Here is a 25,799-nt window from a genome sequence, read left to right on the forward strand (position 1 = left end):
GCATTTGTGTGAATAATATACTAATTCGGAAAATTAGTGTGTATCAATGATATTTTGTATATTAATTATTGCACTAAATGTGTTTTTTGTGAATTAAGTGCACAATTTTAATATTTTTATTTATATTAATTTTTTTGATTTATTTAATTTATGAAATGTTATATAAATTGTTAATTATGATTAAATGATAAATTTAAGATAAAATTGCTTAATATGATATTTATATATTATTATATGTAAAAAGTAATTTGGATCAGAAATTTGGATCACACTGTTGTGAGTTGGTCCAAATATTTGATCCAAATTACTTTTTACATATAATAATATATAAATATCATATTAAGCAATTTTATCTTAAATTTATCATTTAATCATAATTAACAATTTATATAACATTTCATCAATCAGAGTTGTCTCAACTTCTGGATCCGGCACTTTCGACTCTTCAATATACTTCTATTTAAATTTTAATAATATTATGTTTTCTCATTGTTTTAAGTTTTAGTTTAAAAATAAATTTTGTTAACTATTAATTATATAATTAAAAAATCAATTTTTTTTATTAAAAAACTCATAAACTACAAATAATAAAATAATTATTTTATATTAAATCAAGTGATTTAAATTTGGATCAGTACTGTTGACCGATCCCAATTTGGATCACTGTTGGAGGAGAATTTTGGATAATATACCCCTAAATTTGAATTTTTGCATCATCGTTAAGTCTTGTCCGGATTTCGAAAAACAAAAAACTTCTTGTACCAGTGCCTTTCATCTCTCTTGTTCATAAACTTTGTGGATTCCCCCTACAAGCGGAGTTGTCAAGCTACACGCTAGTGAATTCGAAACTCTACACTAAGCTCTGTCGAAACAAAATGAAGGTTGTTTAGCAGGAAGACCATTGCAGCCCTTGTTATTTAGCAATTCAGGACATCTTCCATGCACGTACATGTTAACATGCCGGAGAACAACGTTGCGATTATCAGGATTAAGATTGACCCTTCACAAGTTTATGAGAAAGGACGTTCTTGATCCTTGCATCTATGACAACACGCGAGCTTTAATTAAGTATCGAAAAACTGGCCATGCATCTTAGTGGTGACATCTTAATTAGCCGCTTTCAAAAATGCAGCCATGCTGTCATCCGGAGCATATCATTTATCCAAGAATTGAAATACAGCATTCTTATTAAAATTTTATTTATATTATTATATTTTACATCTACTATTTTTTTTAAGATTTATAGTTTTAACTGTTACATTTTTAGTTATATTTATATGTATACACTAAACCTGAGTATAAAAGTATTCAATGTATCAGTAAATGTTGCAAAAAGGGGCGGACTTGCTGCACAAGCTGATAGATATGAAATGCTTATAATAACTTAATATTCACAGGCTTTTGATCCAGTATCTCGCTACTCGATCAAAACAAAAATGTGCTATTTGGCCTTGAAACGGTGGAATTCACCTATTTAAACATGCCACAAACTGACCATTTCAGCAATGCCAAAAGGATGATATATAGCTAGAGTATAAACCCAATATAAGTACCTGTTCAGAACTCTTTTTGGATTGTTTCCTGAGCTAACGAAGTGTGCACTCAAGGGAAAGAAGGCAAAATAAGGTCCTAAATCTGACTTGTACCCATATTAACTTTCTGCTTAATCATTTACTGTTTCCCCATAAACAAAAATCTAAGATCTTCTACAGTCAACCGAGTTCCTGAGCCCCCACTTTGATCTTCACCAAAAGCTGATGCAACCATTTTCCTCTTCTCCTCCTGCAAAAGCAAATCAATTTAATGCAGAACCTTGCCCCAACAAATGCACTTAATACAAGAAAGGCCCAGCAGCACAAATCAAGTTCTATATTGTAAACAGAACTTCTGAAGCCAGCAATGCTAATAAGATTCAATAATAAGTGACTGCAAACTCACAAGACAAGTGACAGACTCAGAAGGCGTCTTTCAATAAAGACTGTCTACATAATAGTATAAAATTAGATACCGACACTGCTTGTAAATTATCAAGGAACTCTTTCCAGAAGGAAGCCCTCCATGGGGCTTATCTAATATCAAAAAGGAGAGGAAGGGTTAAATATGCCCGAGGAAAGAGACTTTACTTGTACCAAAAAAAACAGAAATCCTGACATCTGAAATAACGTAGTATTATATAGCTGTGAATCTAATTAGACATATACTAGTAGTGGTCTACCACGGAATGATCAAATATCTGATACTAAACAAATGGCACATTCATGCTTTTAGATAGACAAGCCTTGCCACATGCTAAACAATAATGAAAAAGAGGGTGCGCAGTAGATTCTCTTTCTTCGAGATCAAATGTTCAATACATGTTACTATAATTGAGATGCCTGTGATTCAAACCATTCAAGCGCAAGGCAATGTATATGAAGATGCACTCATGCTCCATCTACATAAGGCAGTCTGGTTTGGAAGTAGTAACACTGTAACAGTATTTTTATCAACACTACACAGGAAGTAACATTGAAAACTATGTAGTCTGAGTATTATCAAATACACGTCTGTCACACTGCTATTCAAAAGAAACTGCCATGATCTATAAATACTCAAATAAAGAAAGCTACTCTACACAAATATCCTCATGGGGGAGACTCTACACAAATATCCTCATAGGTATAAATGGCGGACCCAAGAACTAACATTAAACCATTAGGTTTAATCAAAATGAATGACCCAGATTAAAACCAACATTGAGTGGATCTTTGCAATATCTCGAAGAGCATATTTAGTTTTATTTTTCTTTAAAAGGATAATTGGCAACCTTGAGTCCTTCCCCATACTTTAACTGTTCCCCAAAATAGATCACAATTCTGCAGATTTAATAATAATTCTGCCAACTCATAAACAAATTTGATTTTCATGATTCCTATAAAAATCTTCGCGTTCTAGAGTTGTGGCAATTCTGCAAGATTGCAACTGCAGAATCGACAGAATTTGCAAAATCACATATTTATGGAATAGCAAAATTGCATGATTGCTGATTTGCTAGGACGGGATGGATAGAAAACAAACCAGTGGGAAGATAAAATTTATGTTGTACAGATATGTCTTCAATCAAAATTTTAATATTGAAAAAGGGGTGATAACTTAAGGAGAGCCGTCAAGATGTACTTTTTTTTGCTAGGTAGATATTATTAACACTTTGAAACCGCAAAAGATGATAGAGCATATATATAGAAGGTCCATACCTGAAGAGCTAGAATTCGCTCTTCAACTGTGTTTTTAATAGTGAGTCTTGAGACAGTGACAGGTTGAGTTTGTCCGATTCTATGGGCTCGATCAATAGCCTGGTCTTCAGTAGTTGGATTCCACCAAAGATCAAGCAGGACTACATGAGTAGCAGCAACCATGTTGAGACCAAGGTTACCGGCTTTTAATGACATCAGCATCACTGTCACCTGAAATTTACAGACATAAGTGGGACTACTTCATCAATTAATAATGATATGAACCAAACCCAAATTATGTGACACGTTACAAGAGGAGTTCCATTTTAAAGCATTTCAATATAAAATTACTTCAAAATCCAACAGACTGAAGGTGCTCCGTTAAAATCATTACAAACATTATGAAACTTATCATTTTTTCTTAAAATAATAAGAAGTTTATATTTCTCACAACAGAAAGTAAATCAAAATATTTTATATCTCATTTACCACTAATTTGAACATTTCACTAGTCTATGATAATCAGTCTCCTAAGACTTGCTATACCAGCAGAGTAGGATATTTTGATATAATTTTCCAGGTATTATTCACATTATAAAATAACTTGTACTTAATTTGGTGCAAAAATTCATGAGGTGCCAGCCAATAGTTTAAAGCACTGCAACAATATCACGATGCATGAGCAGTGCTCATTGAGCACGACCGCCAGGTATCTTACAAACACGTCCACATGATATGACACCACAATATATGCACCTAGAAGGGATAAGAGTCCAACCTCAGGATCATTGTTAAATTCTTTGACCGCCTTGTCTCTTGCCGATAGTGTCATTGTACCGTCAAGTCTCCTATATCTTAGAGCAGACTGGTTTAATGATTTTTCGACCAAGTCCAACATGCCTGTCCACTGAGAAAAAACAATAGCCTTTTTTGGAGCTTCAGTTTGTGCATCTGACCATGCTGTTGTGTTTGTAACTTTTACAACACTACAAACTGAATCACATGTTTCCTTTCCTCGAGATGATGAAGCACTTTGTCCAACTATACCATGTGGCTGTAAACACGCATTATTTGATTTACAATGAGACTGAAGAATCTCCATGGCAGCTTTAATTTTTGAAGAGATATACCCATTCTCCAAAATTAAAGATTTATTTGGCTCAGACGGGAGACTAACATCAAGATGATCATTTCCATATAAACATCTCCTCAAGGTGGCTTTAGAGAATACCACATCAGGACCAAGCAGTTCCTTGCACTCATGTGAAGGGCATGTATTTTCATCTCCCCTTAAATATTCTGATACGCACTGATAGCAGAAAACATGCCCGCACATAGTAACAATTGCATCCTCAGGTGGATCCTGTAGATTTATCATAGATCTTTCACATTAAGCACTCAATTAAAAGGTACAAAGAGATAACTAGTTTGAAACATTAAAACTGAAACTGTTAAAATAGAACCTTACCAACAAGAATTCGGTCATTTATCAATGGAATCACCTTATAGGTGATGACGGTACAGAAATTATCAAATATCCTGATATATGTTAACCAGTTACACACATTATGTATTGTCGAAGATCTTACTAATTTTCCATCTACTTCCAGCTTAGAATTCAAAAAGTTCTAACCCTAAAATATAGCAACTTGGGCAAGACTAATATTAGACGAAAGAGGAAGTGAAATCTTTGTTGCTACATAATAGACGAGAGAGGAAGTAAAATCCTTGTTTCAAAGATGATGTTGTTACGATGCTGCTGTTTTGCTGCTCTATTAGTGCTCGTATTATCATTCAGACCGAGTGGAACACACTATGCTGCTGCTATCGTAGCAAAGGTATTATTTATCAACCCTAAAGGTGGGATGAAATAAACTGATCTATAAACTGCATTTAAAATAATTTTTTCTTCCTTGGCCAAATTTCCATCACCATACATATATGACTTCAATAATTCCGCATCAACATATCCCTGTCTCGCCACTAAGCATATCTGTTGTGAATATGTTGTGTACTTGATGATTACCTAAACAAAACATCTAAGTAGATTTTACTTAGTGAAATAATGTAGCACTCGACGGATAAGAATTATAGTCCCGACAGATAACTCATTACAGTCCCGACGGATGATTAACTTATTATCCATCGAGTGAGTAGCTTATGTAATAATAAGTTTGTAGCACAGTGTTGTATGCACCTTTGTATAGAATCTGAAGTAGCATATAAGTCATGTTGACTTTAACTAGATATGCAGAATAGGTTGATTAATTGTACATAAGCAATGTCTTGTAATTCTGTATAAGTGAAATGAAGTCAAGTGCCAAAATAGCTACCAACGGATGATTAACAAAGCTTCGACGGATGATCAAATGACTATCAACGGATGTTTAACATAGCAGTCGACGGATGATCTGAAAGTCGACGGATGATCATATCAAGAATTCAAACATCAGTTGAACAGTGAAAGCTGACACACAGCCGTTGAGTTGGATACAAACACACTGTGGAAGCCCATTAACTGGGTAATAGAGGACGAAAAGCAGCAAAGATCAAGACTGTTAGATTTTATATTTGTTCAGTCTTTTTGACTTTGTAATCTTGGTAATATATAAACCAAGAGAGTAGCAAATAGAAAATAACCAAACGAGCTAAGAAACAACAACAGAGAAATCTTTGTAAGCACTATCTTTAGCATTTCCTGTGTTCTTAGCAGTTCTATTTTGTGTAAGCAGCTGTGAGTATTTCTGCACACAGAGTCCTCTCGATATATTAAATATATCTCTGGTGGAATTGTTTAAATCCACCAGAAAGTTTTTAAAGACTCTTGTTTTTAATTACTTATGTTTTGATTCATTCAAGTTTACATTCCGCATTGTGCTAATCAACAAATATATCCATAATCGAGTTGAACATTTTTATTTTAAGAAAAAGGTTCAAGAATTCCATTCAACCCCCCTTCTGTAATTCTTGCTATATTGTTAAGGGACTAACAATTGGTATCAGAGCAAACTCTTAATCTACAAAGAGTTTAAAGATCAAAACAATTCAGCAAGATGAACAAGAAAGATGTTGGAGTCAAGATTCCTTTTCTTGATAAAGATAATTACCATCATTGGAAGGTAAAGATGCATCTTCATATGCTTTCTCAAGATGAGGCCTATGTGGACTGCATAGAAAGAGACCCTCATGTTCCAATGAGAGCTGCAACAGGAAATGAACCATCTGTTCCAAAGCCAAGGCATGAATGGTCTGAACCTGATATGGAACAAGTCAGGAAAGATAAAAAGGCCATGAACATTCTGTTCAATGGTGTTGATGTAGACATGTTTGATAACATCATCAACTGCAAGACTGCCAAGGAAATTTGGGACACAATACAAATAATCTGTGATGGTACTGAGCAAGTAAGAGAAAATAAAATGCAGCTCCTGATTCAGCAATATGAGCATTTTCACAATGAAGAAAGTGAGTCACTCACTGACATTTTTAGTAGATTCCAAAAGCTACTAAATGCTCTTAAATTGCATGGAAGAGTCTATCAGACTAAAGACTCCAATCTGAAATTTCTCAGATCTCTTCCAAAGGAATGGAAACCAATGACAGTCTCATTGAGAAACTCACAAGATTATAAGGAGTTTACTTTGGAGAGACTGTATGGCATTCTGAAGACATATGAGCTTGAGATAGAGCAGGATGAAAGAATGGAGAGAGGAAAGAAGAAAGGAGGATCCATTGCACTAGTGACTGAACTGGAAAAGGAGAAGGAAGTGAAGATGGAAGCTGTGGAATCAACTTCAAAGGCCTGTGAAAGCAAGGGTAAAGGGCTAGCTGCAGAAAGTGAAGATTCATCGAGTCAAGATAACATGGAGGACATTGATGAGCACCTAGCATTCCTTTCAAGAAGATTTGCCAAGCTTAAGTTCAAGAAGAACTTTGGAGCTGCCAAGCCAAATAGAAACATGGTGGATAAATCAAAATTCAAGTGTTTCAAATGTGGCTTGGCAGAGCATTTTGTAAATGAGTGTAGAAAGTCAGATTCCAGTAAGAAAAGAATTAAGTCTGTGGATTATAAGCAAAAATACTTTGATCTACTCAAACAGAAGGAAAGGGCTTTTATTACACAAGAGAATGACTGGGCAGCTGATGGTTTGGATGAAGATGAGGATGTCAGCTATGTCAATCTAGCCCTTATGGCCAAGTCTGATGAAACAGAGACAAGTTCCTCAAACAATCAGGTAATCACTACAAACCTTGCACATTTATCTAAAGCTGAGTGTAATGATGCAATAAATGACATGTCTACAGAATTGTATCATTTGCGTGTTACACTTAAGTCCCTCACTAAAGAAAATGCTAAAATCAAAGAAAACAACTTGTTTTTGAGTGAGAGGAATAATGTGCTTGAGTCTCAGTTTGTTGAGTTTGAGAAACTAAAAATTGAGTGTAGAATTGCCAAGGAGGAATTAACTGAGTCCTTGAAAAAGGAAGAAATTTTAAAGAAGCAGCTCGATCGTGAACATGAGGTGATTAAAGCATGGAAAACATCCAGATATGTTCATGCTCAAATCACCAAGGTTCAAGGAATTGATTTTTTTTGTGATGAAGCCTGGAAAAAGAATAAGCAGAAACTAGAATCTATTTTGGTAGATGGATTGCTGACAGATGTATACTCGACGGATGATGAGGACTATCCGTCGGATAACAAAAAGTATTATCCGTCGAATGATAAAAATCCTCATCCGTCGGCTGTGAGCAAACCTATTAGCAAAGCCAAATTATCAAGCTAAATGAAAAGTATGGGTCTGTTTCCAAGAACTTTGTTTCAGGAGAGTCAAGTCAAGCCAAGAAAGGGAAGAAGGCTAATGTTGGTCACCTGACTGTCAAACAGTTAAGTGACAGACTTGAAAAGATAGAGGTAAAAACAGAGACTAAAAGGAAAAACAATAGGAATGGTAAAGTAGGGATTAACAAACATAATAACTACACACCTGACAAATATGCTCCTAGAAAAATCTGTGTCAAGTGTGGTAGTGTAAATCATTTGTCTGTTAATTTCAAATCTGGCATGTCTACTCTCATGTCTGTTCAGCCTCAATTCTCTAACATGAATGTCATGCCTCACATGCATGTAAATGCTATGCCTATACAGAACATGAATGCACAGTTTGCTAATATGGCATTTGCACCTAATCCATATTTTGCTGCATACAATATGCCTCAAATGCCATTTAGCATGCCTTACTGGAATAACATGTTTGCACCAAGCATGCCATTTCCTGTTAGCCATAACATGCATAATAATTCTGTTGCATCTAATGGTTTCAAAGGCCCAACCCAAATGACTAAGGAAGAATCTGAAATTCCTAAGTCAAATGAGTTGAGACCTAAGAAACAGAAGAAGAAAGCTAACAAGGCAGGACCCAAGGAAACTTGGGTACCAAAATCAACTTGATTTGATTTTGATGTGTGCAGGGAAACAGAATGAATCTTTGGTACTTGGATAGTGGTTGTTCAAGACACATTACTGGTGATTCTACCCTGCTCACATAGTTTGAAGAGAGAGCTGGCCCAAGTATCACTTTTGGAGATAACAGCAAAGGTTATACTGTGGGATATGGCTTAATTTCAAAGGACAATGTCATCATTGAAGAAGTTGCCTTAGTGGATGGTCTCAAACTCAATCTGTTGAGTATCAGCCAGCTTTGTGATAAAGGCAACTCAGTAACCTTCAACAAAGAAACCTGTGTTGTGATTAATAATCAAAACAACAAAGTGGTCCTCACTGGTGTAAGAAGAGGAAATGTGTATCTAGCTGACTTCAACTCAACTAAAGCAGAATCTGTAACTTGTCTTCTCAGTAAAGCAAGTCAAGATGAAAGTTGGCTATGGCACAAGAAGCTATCCCATTTGAACTTTAAGACCATGAATGAGCTGGTAAAGAAAGAGCTAGTTAGAGGCATTCCTATGGTAGAGTTTACAAATGATGGACTGTGTGATGCCTGCCAAAAAGGGAAGCAGATTAAAGCATCATTCAGGAAGAAACTTGATTCAGCAATTGAAGAGCCTCTACAACTGCTTCACATGGATTTGTTTGGACCAGTCAATATATTGTCAATCTCAAAGAAAAGATTTTGCTTAGTAATTGTAGATGATTTCTCAAAGTTCTCTTGGACCTATTTCCTAAAGTCCAAGGATGAAGCTAGTGAAATCATCATCAATCACATAAGGCAAGTTAACAATCATCCTGATTTCAAAGTTAGAAGAATCAGGAGTGATAATGGAACTGAGTTAAAGAACTATGTCATGAGAGCATTCTGTGAGGAAAATGGAATCTTGCATGAGTTCTCAGCAGCAAAAACTCCACAACAGAATGAAGTAGTGGAAAGAAAGAATAGATCTCTTATTGAAGCTGCAAGGACAATGCTTGAAGAATCAAAACTACCAACATACTTCTGGGCTGAAGCTGTAAACACTGCATGCTACACTCAGAACATCTCTCTGATTAATCAAGCAAGATGCATGACACCTTATCAATTGTAAATGCTATATTCTGAGAAATCAAACTGATCAAAATGGGAAGTTTGATGCTAAAGCAGATTAAGGAATTTTTGTTGGATATGCTGTTGGTAAAGCATATAGAGTCTACAATCTAAGAACCAACATTGTTGTTGAATCTATACATGTTGTGTTTGATGATAAAAAGATTGAAGGACTAAAAGATTGAGATTACCATGAGAGCCTCAAATTCGACATGTTGAGATGGTCAGTGATTAAAGTGATGATGAGAGTGATCAAGAAACAGTGTCTAAGGATAATGCAGACAAATCTACTACAAATGAAGCACAAAACTCAACATCCGTCGAGTTACATAATGCTTCATCCGTCGGAAGGCAATCTGTATTGTCCGTCGGAAGACAACCTGCCTCATCCGTCGGTACTCAAAATTCACCATCCGTCGGGTTATCAAAAGGAGCAGGAAGTCAAGGCAGATCACCCATAGATAGCATCCCAATCTCAAATCAAAGATCCACAAACTCAGGGGGAGTTTCTAGCAATCAAAACTCAATCACACATCAAGACAACATTGAGGTCTCTTCATCTAGGGCTAATCTACCTCAACCAAGAAAATGGACAAAAGATAACCCCTTTGAACTGATCATTGGTGATGTTTCTTTCAGAGTTCAAACCAGGAGAGCAACTCAAGAAGAATGTCTATACAGCAGCTTCCTGTCTAAGGAAGAACCAAAGAAGGTAGAAGAAGCCTTATTAGATCCTGATTGGATTTTAGCTATGCAGGAGGAACTAAACCAATTTAAAAGGAATAAAGTATGGAAGCTGGTACCCAAGCTTACAGGAAAGAATTCAATAGACACCAAATGGGTATTCAGAAACAAGATGGATGAAAATGGCATAGTAGTAAGGAACAAAGCAAGATTGGTTGCTAAAGGCTATTGTCAGCAAGAAGGAATAGATTTTGATGAAACATTTGCTCCTGTTGCAAGACTTGAAGCCATCAGAATCTTCTTAGCCTATGCAGCCCATGCCAATTTCAAGGTCTATCAAATGGATGTCAAAAGTGCCTTTCTGAATAGAGATTTGAAGGAAGAAGTGTATGTAAGTCAACCTCCTGGCTTTGTAGATCCAAATTTCCCAGAGTATGTCTATTATCTACTGAAAGCACTTTATGGACTGAAGCAAGCACCTAGAGCCTGATATGACACTTTATCAAAGTTTCTTTTGGAAAATCACTTCACAAGAGGTACTGTAGATAAAACTTTATTTTTCAGAAATGTGAATGGCTCTAACATACTTGTTCAAATTTATGTAGATGATATTATTTTTGGCTCTAAAGATGAGAAACTTTGTAAAAAGTTTGCCAAACTGATGCAAAGCAAGTAAGAAATGAGTATGATGGGAGAACTAACTTACTTTCTTGGTTTACAAGTTAAGCAAGTTAGTGATGGAATATTCATTAGTCAAACTAAATATATTTTTGATCTTTTAAAGAAGTTTGATCTAATAGATTGCACATCTGCAAAAACTCCCATGGCCACTTCAACTAAGCTTGAACTAAACACTACTGAAAAGTCTGTGGATATTTCAAGTTATAGAGGCATGGTTGGCTCACTTCTGTACTTAACAGCTAGTAGGCCAGATATAATGTGCTACATGTTTGTGTGCTAGATTTCAGGCTGATCCTAGAGAGTCTCATTTAATAGCTATTAAGAGAATCTTCAGATATCTCAAAGGAACACCAAACCTTGGCATTTGGTATCCTAGAGATTCTGGTTTTGATCTAACTGGTTATTCAGATGCAGATTATGCAGGTTGCAGAATTGATAGAAAAAGCACTACAGGAACCTGTCAATTTTTAGGAGACAAGCTTGTGTCCTGGTTCAGTAAAAAACAAAATTCAGTTTCTACTTCTACAGCTGAAGCTGAATATATTGCTGCTGGCAGTTGCTCTGCACAGATTTTATGGATGAAAAATCAATTGCTAGACTATGGTTTGCAAGTTGAAAGGATTCCTATTTTCTGTGACAACACAAGTGCAATTGTCATCACTGAAAATCCAGTGCAACATTCAAGGACAAAGCATATAGACATCAAGTACCATTTCATAAGGGAACATGTAATGAATGGTACTGTAGAGTTACATTTTGTTCCAAGTGAGAAGCAACTTGCAGATATTTTTACCAAGCCACTGGATGAATCCACCTTTTCTAGGTTGGTAAGTGAGTTAGGCATGCTTAATTACTATTGAATTTATCTAAATTATTTTGCAAGTTGAAAAGTAGCCAGAAATTTAAGTGATTTTTAGTATTGGATAAAAATTTTGGCTAAGTCAAAATTTGCATCTCGACGGATGACCGTTATCCATCGAGTTGAGTAATCGGTCGATATACAAATTGTAAATAAAAATCAATTACTTTTCTGGAGTATTTTAAAGCTCGACGGATATCAACTTATCCTCATCCGTCGAAGTGTCTAACTCTTAACCGTTAATTCCCTGCAAATTATCCATCGAGTATACTTACAGTTTGTAAGCATTACACGACGGATAATGGGTGGAATTTTTACAGTTTATTTTAAAACGGCTATTTTAGACAATTTCTATTGGGTAATTTACTTCTCTTCATTATTTTTATCAGTTGATTTTGAGTAAAGTATAAAAGCTTATTTCATTCTAATCATTTTCTTTTATCATTCTCAAATTCAACTGTGATATTTCATTCTCTCTCAAGCAAAAATCCTCTTTTTCTTCAAACTTTTTTTCTCTAACAATGACACCCGTAGTTAAGATCATGTCACAGACTGGGTTCATCTATGAGAAGAACAATTTCACGGCCTTGGTCAATAAGGGGATTCAGCAATCTGAAGGCTATCATAAGATGATGGACTTCGTGAACAACTGCAAGTTAAGTTTTGCCATGCTGGAATCACCCACAATTTATTGTGAAGTTGTTGAGGAGATGTGGACAACAACAATCTACAACTCTACTGACAAAACCATCACTCTAACCATCAAAGGTAATGATTTCTGTATCAATAGTGATGTCATAAAAGCATGTTTCAAGATTCCTGATGATAATGTAACTGCACCACACACTGACACTGATATTGTCAACATGCTCAATTCCATTCATTATGCACTTCCTACTGCAAAATTAAGTGAAATTAGAAGACTAGGTCTTATGAAGGAATGGAGTTACTTGTGTGATGTAGTAACTAAAGTCTTTTCTGGAAAAATCAGTAATTTTGATTCTGTAAACATTTCCATGCTTAACATGCTATACATGCTAGTTACAGACAAATATTACAATTTTAGTGACCTTGTTGTGTATGAGTTAGGTTTTAAATTAGGTGACTTAGCCAAAAGAGGAAAGAATATTTACTATGCTAGATTTTTTATACTTTTGGCTAACCATCTTTGTCAAGAGATTGAACTTGAGAATCCAAACAACAAATTAGCTTGTTGGGTTCAAGAGAGAAGAATCATTGCAGACTAGAACAGAGCCAACCATCACAAGGATGTGCCAATGTTCTATTTTCCTGCAATGCTTACACCTCAGGTAAGTGAGGTAAGCTCATCCAGACCCTCAACTATTCCAATCTCTTCTATTTCTTTGACTTCAGGCATAGCTATGGCAACTGTGACAATGACCAAACAGTTGCCTACCAAAGCTGTCATAACAACTGCAATTGCTAAATCCAAATCAAAGAAAACCCCCTCTGGTATCTCTCAAAAGGTACCAGTTGAAAAATCTACTAAAGCCAAAGAGGGGAGTGAGAAGGAGGGTAAGATAGGTGAGGGAAGGGTGCACATCAAAGAAACCCCAAAGATAAGGTTAGAGAGTTGAGTGAATCCCAGCCTAGCCACACTGCAGTTTCCCAACAAACTGTAGTGCTTAAAAAGGACAAAAGCTCACTTCTAGCTGCATCCTCCCAAAAGGATGTGGCTATTGAACAAAGCTCACATCCAAGAGCACAGGCCAAGAGGGTTAGGGACACAAGCTCACACCAAACTTACACTAGAAAGAAGAAATCCAAAACAACTGGGGATGCACAGGGCACACACTTAGTGCAAACTGGTGCTAAAGACACAGTCCATGCACCTTCTCAAATTCAGATTGATGTGGCTCCAACAAATGTGGAGTCACAGCCAAAATCTCTCATTATAGAAGCCACAGAAACACAATACTCACCAACTAACTCACTGGAAGTGGACATGATAAACACTTCAATTCCTGATTCCCCTTCTTTAACTCTGTTGGGGAAGCCAAAATCCAGTGCAAGTGAGCATTATCTTTTAGATGATTTGTTGGCTCACTTGCCAATTCTTTCTGATTTTATTGTGACATCTGTACCTCAAATAACTTCAATCAACACAGAGTCAACAATAGTTTCTCTTCCCACCTCATTCATTTCTACTCTATCGATGGATATTGCTCATCCGTCGAGTAGTGATTGTATCCCGACGGATAAGCTTAACAGCAGTTATCCGTCGGATAGTTTTACCACTCACCCGACGGATATCACTTATCCGTCGAGTGTCTTTGCACAACTTCAAACTTCAATAATTTCAAGTGCAGAAGATTTGGTGGTAATACAATCACTCTTAGGACTGAGAAAGGAGAGTGCATTGAGTGAAAGGCTGGGTTGCTCCCAGGCAAAAGGAGAGGAAAAGAGTGAATCTCAGCAATCCATTCATTCAGGATTGGCAAAAGTGAGTGAGAGGAGTCCCACCTTAGTAGGTGAAGGTGAGGGTGTGAGGGTGGGGAGCCAGGGTGAGACCCTGATACAACAAAAGAGAGAACATGAGAGAAAGGCAGGTACTGGAGAAATAAGGATGGAACCAGCCATTGCTAGTGAGTCAATGATTGTGGATGATGCTGAAAAGGAAAGACAATTTCAGCAACACTACAAAGCTGTAATTGATAACATTTCCTTGGATGCTGACACTTTTACTCACCCTGTTTCAGCCTATCAACTGTTGGCTGCTCAGGGCAATGTGGAGGCAGAGCAGACTTTGAATTTAGTGCACACCACAGAATCTCTTCAAAGAGATAAAGCTGCTGTGAACAGACTGCCTTCTCAAGCTGGAGAGCCATCTGAAGAATTTGGAGTAAATTCTGATGATGATGACGCTGGTTCTTTAGATGGAAGCATGAACATAGGGGGAGCTGAAGACCCAAGTTCTGCTTTCAGTTTACCTAAATGGGCATGGGCAAAAGAATTTTCACAAGGGCAATTTGAGGTGTTTTTGGTTAAACAAGTCATAGCTATTCAGCAGGCCCTTCAGGAAGCTTCAGATGCTGGTACCAAGGCTGTTCTTAAAGCTCACCTAGACTCCTTACAGTTAATGAAGATCCAACACTCAAGACAGAATCTCAGTGTGGATGAATTGAAAAAGGAGATAGCTGACTTAAAAACATATAACTCTGAGAAGCTGGATTCAATAATGCCGTATGGTACCATGCATGATCTACTACTAAGGTTGAGGAGAGATTCAGACTCTGACAAGAAGTTAGCCAAGCTGGAAAACAGAGTTCAGGTTATTGAAAATTCAGTGGCTCTACTTCTTCAAAATCAACAGACTCAGACAAATCTTCTCATGCAACTGGCTAAAGCACAAGGCCTAACTCCTCCACTTGATGATAACAAAAAGGGGGAGAGAGAATCAAGTAAGGGGGAGAAAGGACCAACTGAGGGGGAGAAACTTCAAGTTCAAATCAGCAAAGTAATTGTACCTTCAATTACTATCTCCAAGCCACCAGTTGCAGATGGTATAGATCTTATAAATGCAGCAGCAGCAAATTTGAAAGATGCTGATAAAGAAGAGTTGACTCTGATCAACTGGAAAAAGATTGATGAGGAAATACAGAAAAAATTTCAATTATTCAATGAACCAGATCAGTCAGCCATTCATCACTCTCATGTCAAGCCAATCAATGTGAATGAGATGAACATGAACTATCTGGAGAAAGGACAATCTTCCTGCATCAAGACTACAAAGGCTGAGATAATTCTTAAACCAAGGGCAAACTATCCAAAGTCATCTTTGAAGAACCCTATGGATTCTGTGTATGAGACACCCAAGCCTGATGAAAAGAAGCTTCTGTCAAGATCTATTCTCCTCTACAAAGATCCAGCTGATTCAGCCTCAAGAAAAAGAATTGCAAAGATATTCAGAAATGGGAAGGAAATTTGTGTGGTAACTGGACATCCACAATTTGCTCATGCAAAGGAAGAAGAAAAAGTCAGATTGAAGCAGGAAAAGAGGCAAGCTGCTCTAGATGCAAAGAAGTCTTAACAAAAGAAAGAACAGCTTGCTATCTTGGCCAAGCTACAGGCTGTGAATTCTTCTCAACAAATTCCCTCTCAACCATCTCAAGCTGCTGAATCAGAGAAGAAGATTGAAAAACAGAAGAAATCCCCAAGAAAGAAAGAACTGGCTAAAAGAACAAAAAGAAAGTTGGATGTTGTTGACAAGGAATTGGAAGATCAATTTCCAAAGGAATCCACTCAAGCTGAAACTCAAGCATCAAAGCCCTCTGTTGTGTTTGAAGACATAAGGGTGGTGGACCCCTACAGGAACATACATGGAGAGCCTATTGTGTCAAAGGATGAGCCAATAGAGTGGGATAAATTACCAATTCCTGACTTCAACTTGCCAATTCTTACTAAGCCAAGAAGGACAAAATCAAGGGCAGTCAAGAAAGTGAAGTTGTCACCTCTCAAATCCAAGTCAATAGTCAAAGCTCAACCCAAGGTCAACAGGGGAGACTACTTGTACTTGTGTGACATCAAAGAATTCTCAGATCTAAACCTCTATCTGGAGAAGCTGGATGAGGTAAGGGCAATTGATGCATACAAAAACTTACCTGAAAGGTTGATGTTCAAGTACAAAGGGGGAAGGGAGATTCAGTGGCCTCTTCATAGGATACTTTAAGAAAGCCAAGCTGTGTTGATCAAAGTCTATTCATCCTTCAAGAAAAACTTTGGGTTCAATGTAACTGCAAGAAGATTAGTATTGAAGAAGATTGAAGAGCTAAGGAGTGTTAGAGCCAAAGATGCACTACCCAAAACTCTTATAATCTCATACACAGGGAGAAGAGTGCATCTAATCATCCCATACACAGGGAGAAGAGTGCATCTAAGGCCCTACTGGCTGATGGAATTCATGGATGACAAGGGTGTGAGAAGATTCTTCAGATTAGAAGACCAATTGAGTATCTCTAGCAATGAGACTCTCTTGGAAATGCAAGAAATGTTAGATCTCTCAGAATTTGATGAATTAGAATTCCACAGACAGCTCCAGAATCAAATTGAAGAAAACAACAGAAAGCTTGGAAGAAGATCCAGACCTTCAAGAAACTAGAAAAATCTGCTCAGACTAGAGGAGCATCTTGAACTGACTGTGAGCCAAACCTTGTACATTTTTGTTTAAATTGAAGCACTTTCAGTTTTATCTACTTATCTTTAAAGGTATATGTTTAGGATGTTTTGTTATCATCAAGTATCTCTTAATTTATGGCTACAATTCCAGTAGACATAAATTGGGGGAGATTTTTGTGAATATGTTGTGTACTTGATGATTACCTAAACAAAACATCTAAGTAGATTTTACTTAGTGAAATAATGTAGCACTCGACGGATAAGAATTATAGTCCCGACGGATAACTCATTATAGTCCCGACGGATGATTAACTTATTATCCATCGAGTGAGTAGCTTATGTAATAATAAGTTTGTAGCACAGTGTTGTATGCACCTTTGTATAGAATCTGAAGTAGCATATAAGTCATGTTGACGTTAACTAGATATGCAGAATAGGTTGATTAATTGTACATAAGCAATGTCTTGTAATTCTGTATAAGTGAAATTAAGTCAAGTGCCAAAATAGCTACCAACGGATGATTAACAAAGCTTCGACGGATGATCAAATGACTATTAACGGATGTTTAACATAGCAGTCGACGGATGATCAATCAAGTCATCGACGAATGATCTGAAAGTCGACGGATGATCATATCAAGAATTCAAACATCAGTTGAACAGTGAAAGCTGACACACAGCCGTTGAGTTGGATACAAACACACTGTGGAAGCCCATTAACTGGGTAATAGAGGACGAAAAGCAGCAAAGATCAAGACTGTTAGATTTTATATTTGTTCAGTCTTTTTGACTTTGTAATCTTGGTAATATATAAACCAAGAGAGTAGCAAATAGAAAATAACCAAGAGAGCTAAGAAACAACAACAGAGAAATCTTTGTAAGCACTATTTTTAGCATTTCCTGTGTTCTTAACAGTTCTATTTTGTGTAAGCAGCTGTGAGCATTTCTGCACACAGAGTCCTCTCGATATATTAAATATATCTCTGGTGGAATTGTTTAAATCCACCAGAAAGTTTTTAAAGACTCTTGTTTTTAATTACTTATGTTTTGATTCATTCAAGTTTACATTCCGCATTGTGCTAATCAAAACAAATATATCCATAATCGAGTTGAACATTTTTATTTCAAGAAAAAGGTTCAAGAATTCCATTCAACCCCCCTTCTGTAATTCTTGCTATATTGTTAAGGGCCTAACAATATCTCAATTTACCTGGGCACTGAAGAGTCCAACTGACACAACTTTGGGTGGTGGCCCTAAATGTCACTTGGGGGTTAAAATGGCCCTAAATGTCACTTGGGGGTTAAAATGGCCCTAAATGTCACTTCAAAACAGTACTCCGTGTAACGTTTATGCAAAAGACCTAAAACGGTACTTAGTGTAACGTTTTGGCATTTTGAATTTTTTTTATGCGCAAAACGGTAGATAAAGTACCGTTTTGGTACAAAACGCTATATGATGTACCGTTTTGAGCCAAAACGCTACTCCAACTAATGTTTTGCACATTATAAAAAAATTAAAAAAAAGTACCAAAACAACACACTATGTACCGTTTTGCATAAAAAAAACAAAACGTAAGACGAAGTACCGTTATGAAGTGACATTTTGGGCCATTATTTCCAAAAGTGACATTTTGGACCATTTAACACTCAAAAATGACATTTTGGTCCATTGTTCCACAACTTTTAGGGTCATGGGTCCACTTTCCCTTTTCTTTTGAAACTAACAAGGGTATCTATTATATCCATCCACGAAGATATCTGGTCTATCACAAATTTCTTACTCTGTCTTAATAATAAACATATTAAGAAATGCCAACACCGATTGTTCGCAGGATTGATGCGTCAACATTTGATTTTATTATTTCACAAACAGTATGCTATGTTGTTTACTCCAATTTGACACCAGAAGAGCTTCCCTGCATTGTTGTCAGACGGTCGACTAGTCGACGACTACTCGACTAGTCGGTTTGAGAAATTCGACTAGAGAGCTCGACTTGCGCATTCGACTAGTCGGTCGACTAGTGCAAAATCCAATCAAAATTTAAAACGAAAAAAATAAAAATTCTAAAAACATACTCAACATTAGCAACAATCAACATGCTAATTTCAACTTATATATTTTATGGGTGTGTGATTTTGTATGTATAAATTGCTTAGAAATGAACATACATGTAGTATAATTTGTTTATATAGTCAGCTTATCAATGTGAGCATATAGAAAGGAAATAAGATATGTTTGTGTGCAACATATCTATTTTGTGATTGATATACATATGAGTATAGGATTGTTAGGATTTTGCTGCGGGAATCACATATATAAGATATATATTATTTATTTAATTATTATTACTGATTCGACTAGTCAGTGACTAGTCTACGACTATTCGACTAGTCGACAAGCTGGACCTCCATCGAATCGACTCGACTTATCGACGTGACAACCACCCTGCTGTTGTCCAAGAAAATATGCAACACCACGAGGATGGGTGTGAAAGAAGAATTTGAGGACACAGGAAAAAGTATTAAGCCTATAAGAACTCACATTGCACACACAACAGATGGCTGAGGAAGTATCCAAATGCTTCAATAAATTAATAAGCATATCTCTCGGGAGGTTTTTCGCCATCTGCACTGAATCTCTTCCAGTGGATTCAGAACTGAAGCCCTTAACAAGCAGTGGGTGATCACAAGCCTGACGAAGGCGCAGAAGCATCAGTAGAATATTTGCGTAATTTTGATTTAAAGTTCCAGCAGCAGCATAAGCCTGCAGAAAAAAACATATCAGACTAGGATACTTTTTCTTTAAGGACCAGATAGTCCCAAGAGGTTATCTGGAAGTAACTCAAATACGGGCCCTCACATGTAGTGTAGGACCCAGATAACCATGCTGCTAAAATAAATTAGTAAATGGGAGAAAACATTAGTAAGAGATAAAACAGGCAAACCTTCAATTTTAAATTGTGCACTTTCTTTTAGTCAGGTCTTAACTTTCACATGATATGATAATAGCCATAGCTGCAGGAAACATTGAGATCCCACAGATACTTACAACTGTAGTACAAGCCTGTCTGATACTTAAGGGGTAGACATAAACTATAGTCTATAACTAAAAACATAGCAAATACATTATCAAATGAAGACCATTGTTCCCTAGCAAGTGCATCATAAACCTAGGTATATCTATATCCTTTATTTACTCGTATTATTGCTTCTAAATAATCTACCGATTAATTATTATTGTTTTCAAGAAAGCAGGAATAAATTATAAAAAACTTATAAAATTTAGTTACTGGGAACTGGAAAACATGCTATTTGAGATGCTCATTTTTCGTCGTAAAATTCACAGACTTCTCTCAGCCAACCAGTAAAAGACTTTGCTACATAATTACACAAGACAAAATGAGACCACACAAGTGTAACTGTTCGGCTCAGTTATCCTTCATCATGGGGGAAGTTCTCCTTCCAAGTCTTAGATATAAGAAACCCCAGCAAAGACTGACAAACAGGGTCCAGAAAATATATAATGAGATTACTGAAGGCAACAATATACTACAGTGGCCTCAATTTTAGTGTGTTTCTGGTTAGTGTTTAATTAATTGACATATAAAAATGGATGCATAACTTGCAAAAGCATATACCTTGAATTGTGAGAGTGAACTAGCTTCGAGTTCCTTGTAGAAATCTCTCTCTTCTTTACAGAACTCCGACGGAATCAAGTTTATTGTTTTTCGTGGTAATCTAATTATCGGCTCTCCATCAATATATGTACCTAGACCAAAAAAGGCTATTATTAAAACCAGGCTACAGAACTAACTCAAGATAAAGATTATAACAAAAAAAAACTATCAGATGTTAATGCCTGGAAATAGTTCAGGCTATTCTCATCAAGCATAGAAATCTGCAACAACTTGAAAAGAATAGGCTGTATACTGAAGTAAAGAAAAACATATTCACCTTTTGTCCGACGAAGCATTACAGCCCTCAACACAGCATAGAGCTTCTTATAACCCTGCACTGAATCTCTAGATATAGGGTTCTTCAATGTTGTACAAAATGATTTATGGGTAGTATACGGATCATATTTTAGAAATCTGAAATAACTAAACAAGTCATCAATCGTATTCTGTATAGGTGTTCCAGATAAGCACCATCTTGATTTTGCTTTGAACCCAGCACAGGCTCTAGCCACTTGAGTTCTATGGTTTTTAATTGTTTGAGCTTCATCTAATATGACCCTAAGCCAGCGTACTTTTGCAAGAGTTCCGCAATCACTATCAATGCTTGAGCTGTCAATTCCTTTTCTAGCCTTCTTGCGTTTCTTACTAGCATGAGTTTTCTGCTTACGTTTGTTATTACCAGAAAAGTCAGAAATCAAACCGCAGTTCTCCATATTTTTCTTATTCTGATCCTCATCATCACCTGAAGTTGGTGGAACCTCGTTAGCAACAATAGCATATGTTGTAACAACCACATCGTATTTTGCTAGTTCGACAGGATCCTTTGTCCTACTACTACCATGATAAATCAAAACACAAAGTTTAGCTTCCTCGGCAACTTTTTCTTCCAGCTCCCTGGCCCATTGTCGAAGCACACTTGCCGGACACACAACCAATGTGCCTGCTTGGGGCCTTCTTGATTGGATATTCCGAGTCGAAGTACTTGCTTCTGGAATCAGTATGAGGTCACGAGAGTCTTCATCCTGCTTAACTTTCTCAAGATCATTGGTGGCATTCTCCTCATCATCATCCAAATTCAAGGCTTCAGTCGTCTGCTGGCTTAAATCTTCTGACTTTGATATTGACTGGATAAATTTCTGATATTGTATAAGAGCAATCATTGAGATGGTCTTTCCAAGGCCCTGTCAGGTTAAAAAAATATGTTAAACTAGGTTAACTCGAGGGGGAAAAACCCAATTAGAATCATGCAAGTTCCCAAGCATTTGACTTAAATAAAAAACCTGGTCATCGGCTAAAAATCCACCGGAACAACAATAGCTTTTTTCTTTCTGAAGCATCCATGCCAACGCAATTTTCTGCAATATACGATATGTTGTGCTTAGAAGTATGAGGTCTATAAAACTTAAATCAGAAACATAAATTATATAAATAGGAATAATAACCTGGTGCTTAAGAAGGGACACTGATAAAAGACCATCAGGTAGAGAAGCTTCAGCTTTAGGCTGGTTAAGATCCTACACCCAAATTGATCATGAATAAACTGATAGTATTTTCATTGCAGGTTGCCATCAACATTAGGACATGTTGTGTACAATATTATGTAGCAAAAAAAATTTGGCATTGACATGAAATCAGTCATCCTTGCAAAGTTGACTGTACAGCTCATTATGGTTCAGATAATTTATTCTACGAAAGGTCAGTTCTAGTCACTAGTTTTCCTTTTGTCAAAACAACATAATTATATATGCAAAAATTTATCCATCCTTGACATAAATAATGGATTCAATTGGTGGCACCTTCTTTAAAAATCTACAACGCTAATTTAATCAGATCCCAAAACTCACAGCTCCAAGATCTTTTCTAATTCACTTCCAATGAAATTGAGTCGCTCTGTCTTGAAAAAGAAAATGAAACATTTCATGAACTTTTAAATAGAAAAGTCGTGAAAAAATGAGTTCGGAGTACATCTGTTAAGGTATTAAACATATGGCATAGTATACCATATGCCATAACTGAAACATGTTAATTGGACAGAACAATGTACAAGAAACTTCAAAAATATAGTCATTGACTCATGACATAAGGTGTATTGATGGCAGGCAGAGATGGCATAGCAGCATCATTCAGATATAATAAATTCAATAACTGAACTAGTTCATTTCTTGTAAAAGAAAAGTGATGGCACTATAATGAGTTCTTGATGACATAAGTTGATTTACATGAGTACCTGCAATGCTGCCTGATAGATTAATCTCTCATCGTACTCACCATATCTTTCTCCGCCAGCGCCAGAACGGGAACTAGGATCAGCAGAGGTGGTGTGATGAGCAATTGAAGGAGATATCCTTGGCATAAGAGGTTTAGGTAATATCAGAGTTCCATTTTTATCATACATAAGTACGTCATCATCACAATCCCCGCCTATTTGGTTTTTCACATGGTTTGAGATACCCTGTGCAGGATAACTTCTCGCATAAGCTTCACGCATATGACTGCTGCCCAGGTTTCCTACTAAGTTATTCGATCCCTTGACATGTGGCATGAAGGATTGGGGAAGGATTCTTTTAGAAACCTGACCGTATAAGTGTTGTCCATTATCTGTATCAGAAAGAAAACAAATTTCATTGTGGTCATTTTGAGATTAAGCAAATCCGAGTCTCCAAAATCATGACATTTTAAAGGGTGACTACCATGTGATGAGCTTCCATTGGGATTAGATGTTTGATAAGGAGCTTTTACAGACTGCCTCCCATGATCTGCGGAATCTATAAAGGATCAGATAATTAGTAAATCATAAAATATTCCTTCAACAATAAAAAAGAAGACTTGTCAGTTAAACCTGTTCCAAATTGATTGTGGTGACCAGGATTTGATACATTTCCGTTAAAAGTGGACACCCTAAAAGTATTCTTGCGAGATGGACCAGCATTAGCTGCACGTTGAGTACAATACATTAAAAATACAGTAGACTCCACTAAAATGCCACACTAAGTCCATTTATTCTAATTAAAAAACAAAGTAGAAATTTTCTACCTACAGAGCTTGTAGCCGCAGAAACAGCCCATTGTGGTAATCGCCTAAGAGGAGCAGACGTAACAGAATCATCAACGAAAGATTCATGTGCTTCCAAATCCCAACCATCTGATGATGAACTAATATCTATAGTTTCATTCGCCATTACTAAAGCTTTCTTTACAACTTTTGAATTCGAACTAAAACCTTCCTACAAATTAGTATTTGACAATCATAAACCTCTAATTACGCATACAACATAATCAAAACAATAAACGAAACGCAAACACTACAAACCTCTAGTTGAGAATAGCATGGAAGTACAGTAGAAAGCAATCCAGTCAACAAAGAGAGACATCTCCGCGTAAGATTACGAATAGGATTGTCATGATCAGGCATCTAAACAAGCAGCATAGCTACTATCCTCAAAGAAATACAGAAATCAAATATCAAAAAACAACCTGTAATTATACAAGATATTGACAAATTTGCGTAATAGAGAATAAGATAAGAAATAAAAAGACATAATTGAACAGTAATTCAAATATCAGAAACAAGAATGAATAGAAACCTGGATGATTGGAAGTAATAATAATATGTTTTGAGTTAATAATAGAATAGAAAAGAAAAGCCCTAATGAATATGTTTTGGAAGTATAAACCCCGAGAAAGAAGGGGGGGTTGGGATTAGAGGGAAGTGACGGGAAGAGGGGGATTGTTTGGGCTCCAACTTCCAAGGTTGCGTGCTGCTGCGGGCGTCACACCCGTGGACTCTTATTTATTAAGATTCAATTCGGGATCCATCTCCATTCAATTATATATGCTCAAATATTTGAATCACCCCATTTTTTTAAAATTCACCACAAACTACATTTCAATAAATTATTTGATTTTTTTTTTAAATAATCGATAACAAATTGATATATAGCAATTTATTATTTCTCATTTTTTAAATCTGTACAAGTGACTCAAACTCGAATTCAAGTTTATTTGTAGACTTTTCGAGTTTATTTGTAGACTTACATAAAAAAATTGACACGTTTTAAATTGAGTATTTTTAAACTCGACTCTATAAATTCTATTCGAACTTAGAACTCGATTAATGTTTTAATTATGTGTTTGTTAATTTACGTGTACATCACTCAACAATCTAGAAATTATTTTTGTTTGTCGAGATCTTTATTTCTCTACATTTATTTTGACTTGTCGACATCTCCTCTTCTCGCATTTTGACTTGTCGATATTTTCACTTCTCAACAAGTACTTTGTCTTGTCGATATTTCCACTTCTCTACATGCTAAACTGACTTATCGATATCTCCACTTCTCTATAGGCCAAATTGAATTCTCTACAAATAAAGTGACTTCTCTACAAGTCAAATTGACTTCTCGATATATTTTTCAGTATAACTTGATACGTGACATCTTTACATTTGAATTATAACATTTTTCAATCTACAATTTTATTCTTCACCAAGCAGTTTATCTTCATTCTGAGGCATGATTATGCTTGATCTTCTTCTAGAAATTTATTCCTAACTCGTTGGCTGTTGACTGAAAAATGCTTCAGTCTACTCTATTCAAACAATTTTATAGACTCAATAACCATCATTACAGATTACATAGAATTACAAGTGAACTAAATTTCAGTATTGCCAATATAACTTAGTCTTGTTATGTTAAGGCATGTCTTGCACAACAAATTTCTACTTTTTTTACTGTGCAATTTCTACTTCGTAGGATGAAAGGAGTTAATGAACTATTTTAAGAGGAACTTTTTTCCCGATTCACATGGTGCGAGTCAATTTTTTTTAATTAACATAATTATTTTTACAGTGATAAAAAAATGTGTTCGAATAAATGATTTAAAAGAAAACTGTAAACTACGCGTTTGTTTGTTAAATAATACACATGGAATGAATAATAACATTTTTTTTGTTTCGGTAAAGTAATACAGTTAAACCTCGATGAAGTAATAATCGATAAAGTAATAACCTCGCTA

The 25,799-nt window shown here is 36.2% G+C and overlaps 1 protein-coding gene across 4 annotated transcripts; it reads right to left on the reverse strand.

Annotated features, from left to right (window-relative positions):
• Nucleotides 1-1,362: 1,362 nt before the first annotated feature.
• Nucleotides 1,363-24,556, reverse strand: LOC141724814 (helicase-like transcription factor CHR28). Of its 4 annotated transcripts, none has more exons than XM_074527091.1 (14): nt 24,371-24,556; nt 24,097-24,215; nt 23,821-24,010; nt 23,627-23,719; nt 23,478-23,552; nt 23,015-23,385; nt 22,230-22,301; nt 22,068-22,142; nt 21,065-21,968; nt 20,749-20,879; nt 19,653-19,874; nt 3,991-4,575; nt 3,234-3,443; nt 1,363-1,782 (listed from the first exon to the last, which is right to left on the reverse strand). In XM_074527091.1, exons 2-14 carry the CDS (start codon nt 24,196-24,198, stop codon nt 1,672-1,674), a joined length of 3,141 nt encoding a protein of 1,046 aa, XP_074383192.1. In that variant the 5' UTR covers nt 24,199-24,215; nt 24,371-24,556; the 3' UTR covers nt 1,363-1,671. The 4 variants fall into 4 exon arrangements, with proteins under 4 accessions (XP_074383192.1, XP_074383193.1, XP_074383190.1 ...); XM_074527092.1 differs by having other exon boundaries at nt 23,478-23,543; nt 24,097-24,218; XM_074527089.1 differs by having other exon boundaries at nt 24,097-24,218.
• Nucleotides 24,557-25,799: the final 1,243 nt, after the last annotated feature.

This window comes from Apium graveolens, chromosome 5 (assembly GCF_009905375.1).
Source record: "Apium graveolens cultivar Ventura chromosome 5, ASM990537v1, whole genome shotgun sequence".
NCBI lineage: Eukaryota > Viridiplantae > Streptophyta > Magnoliopsida > Apiales > Apiaceae > Apium > Apium graveolens.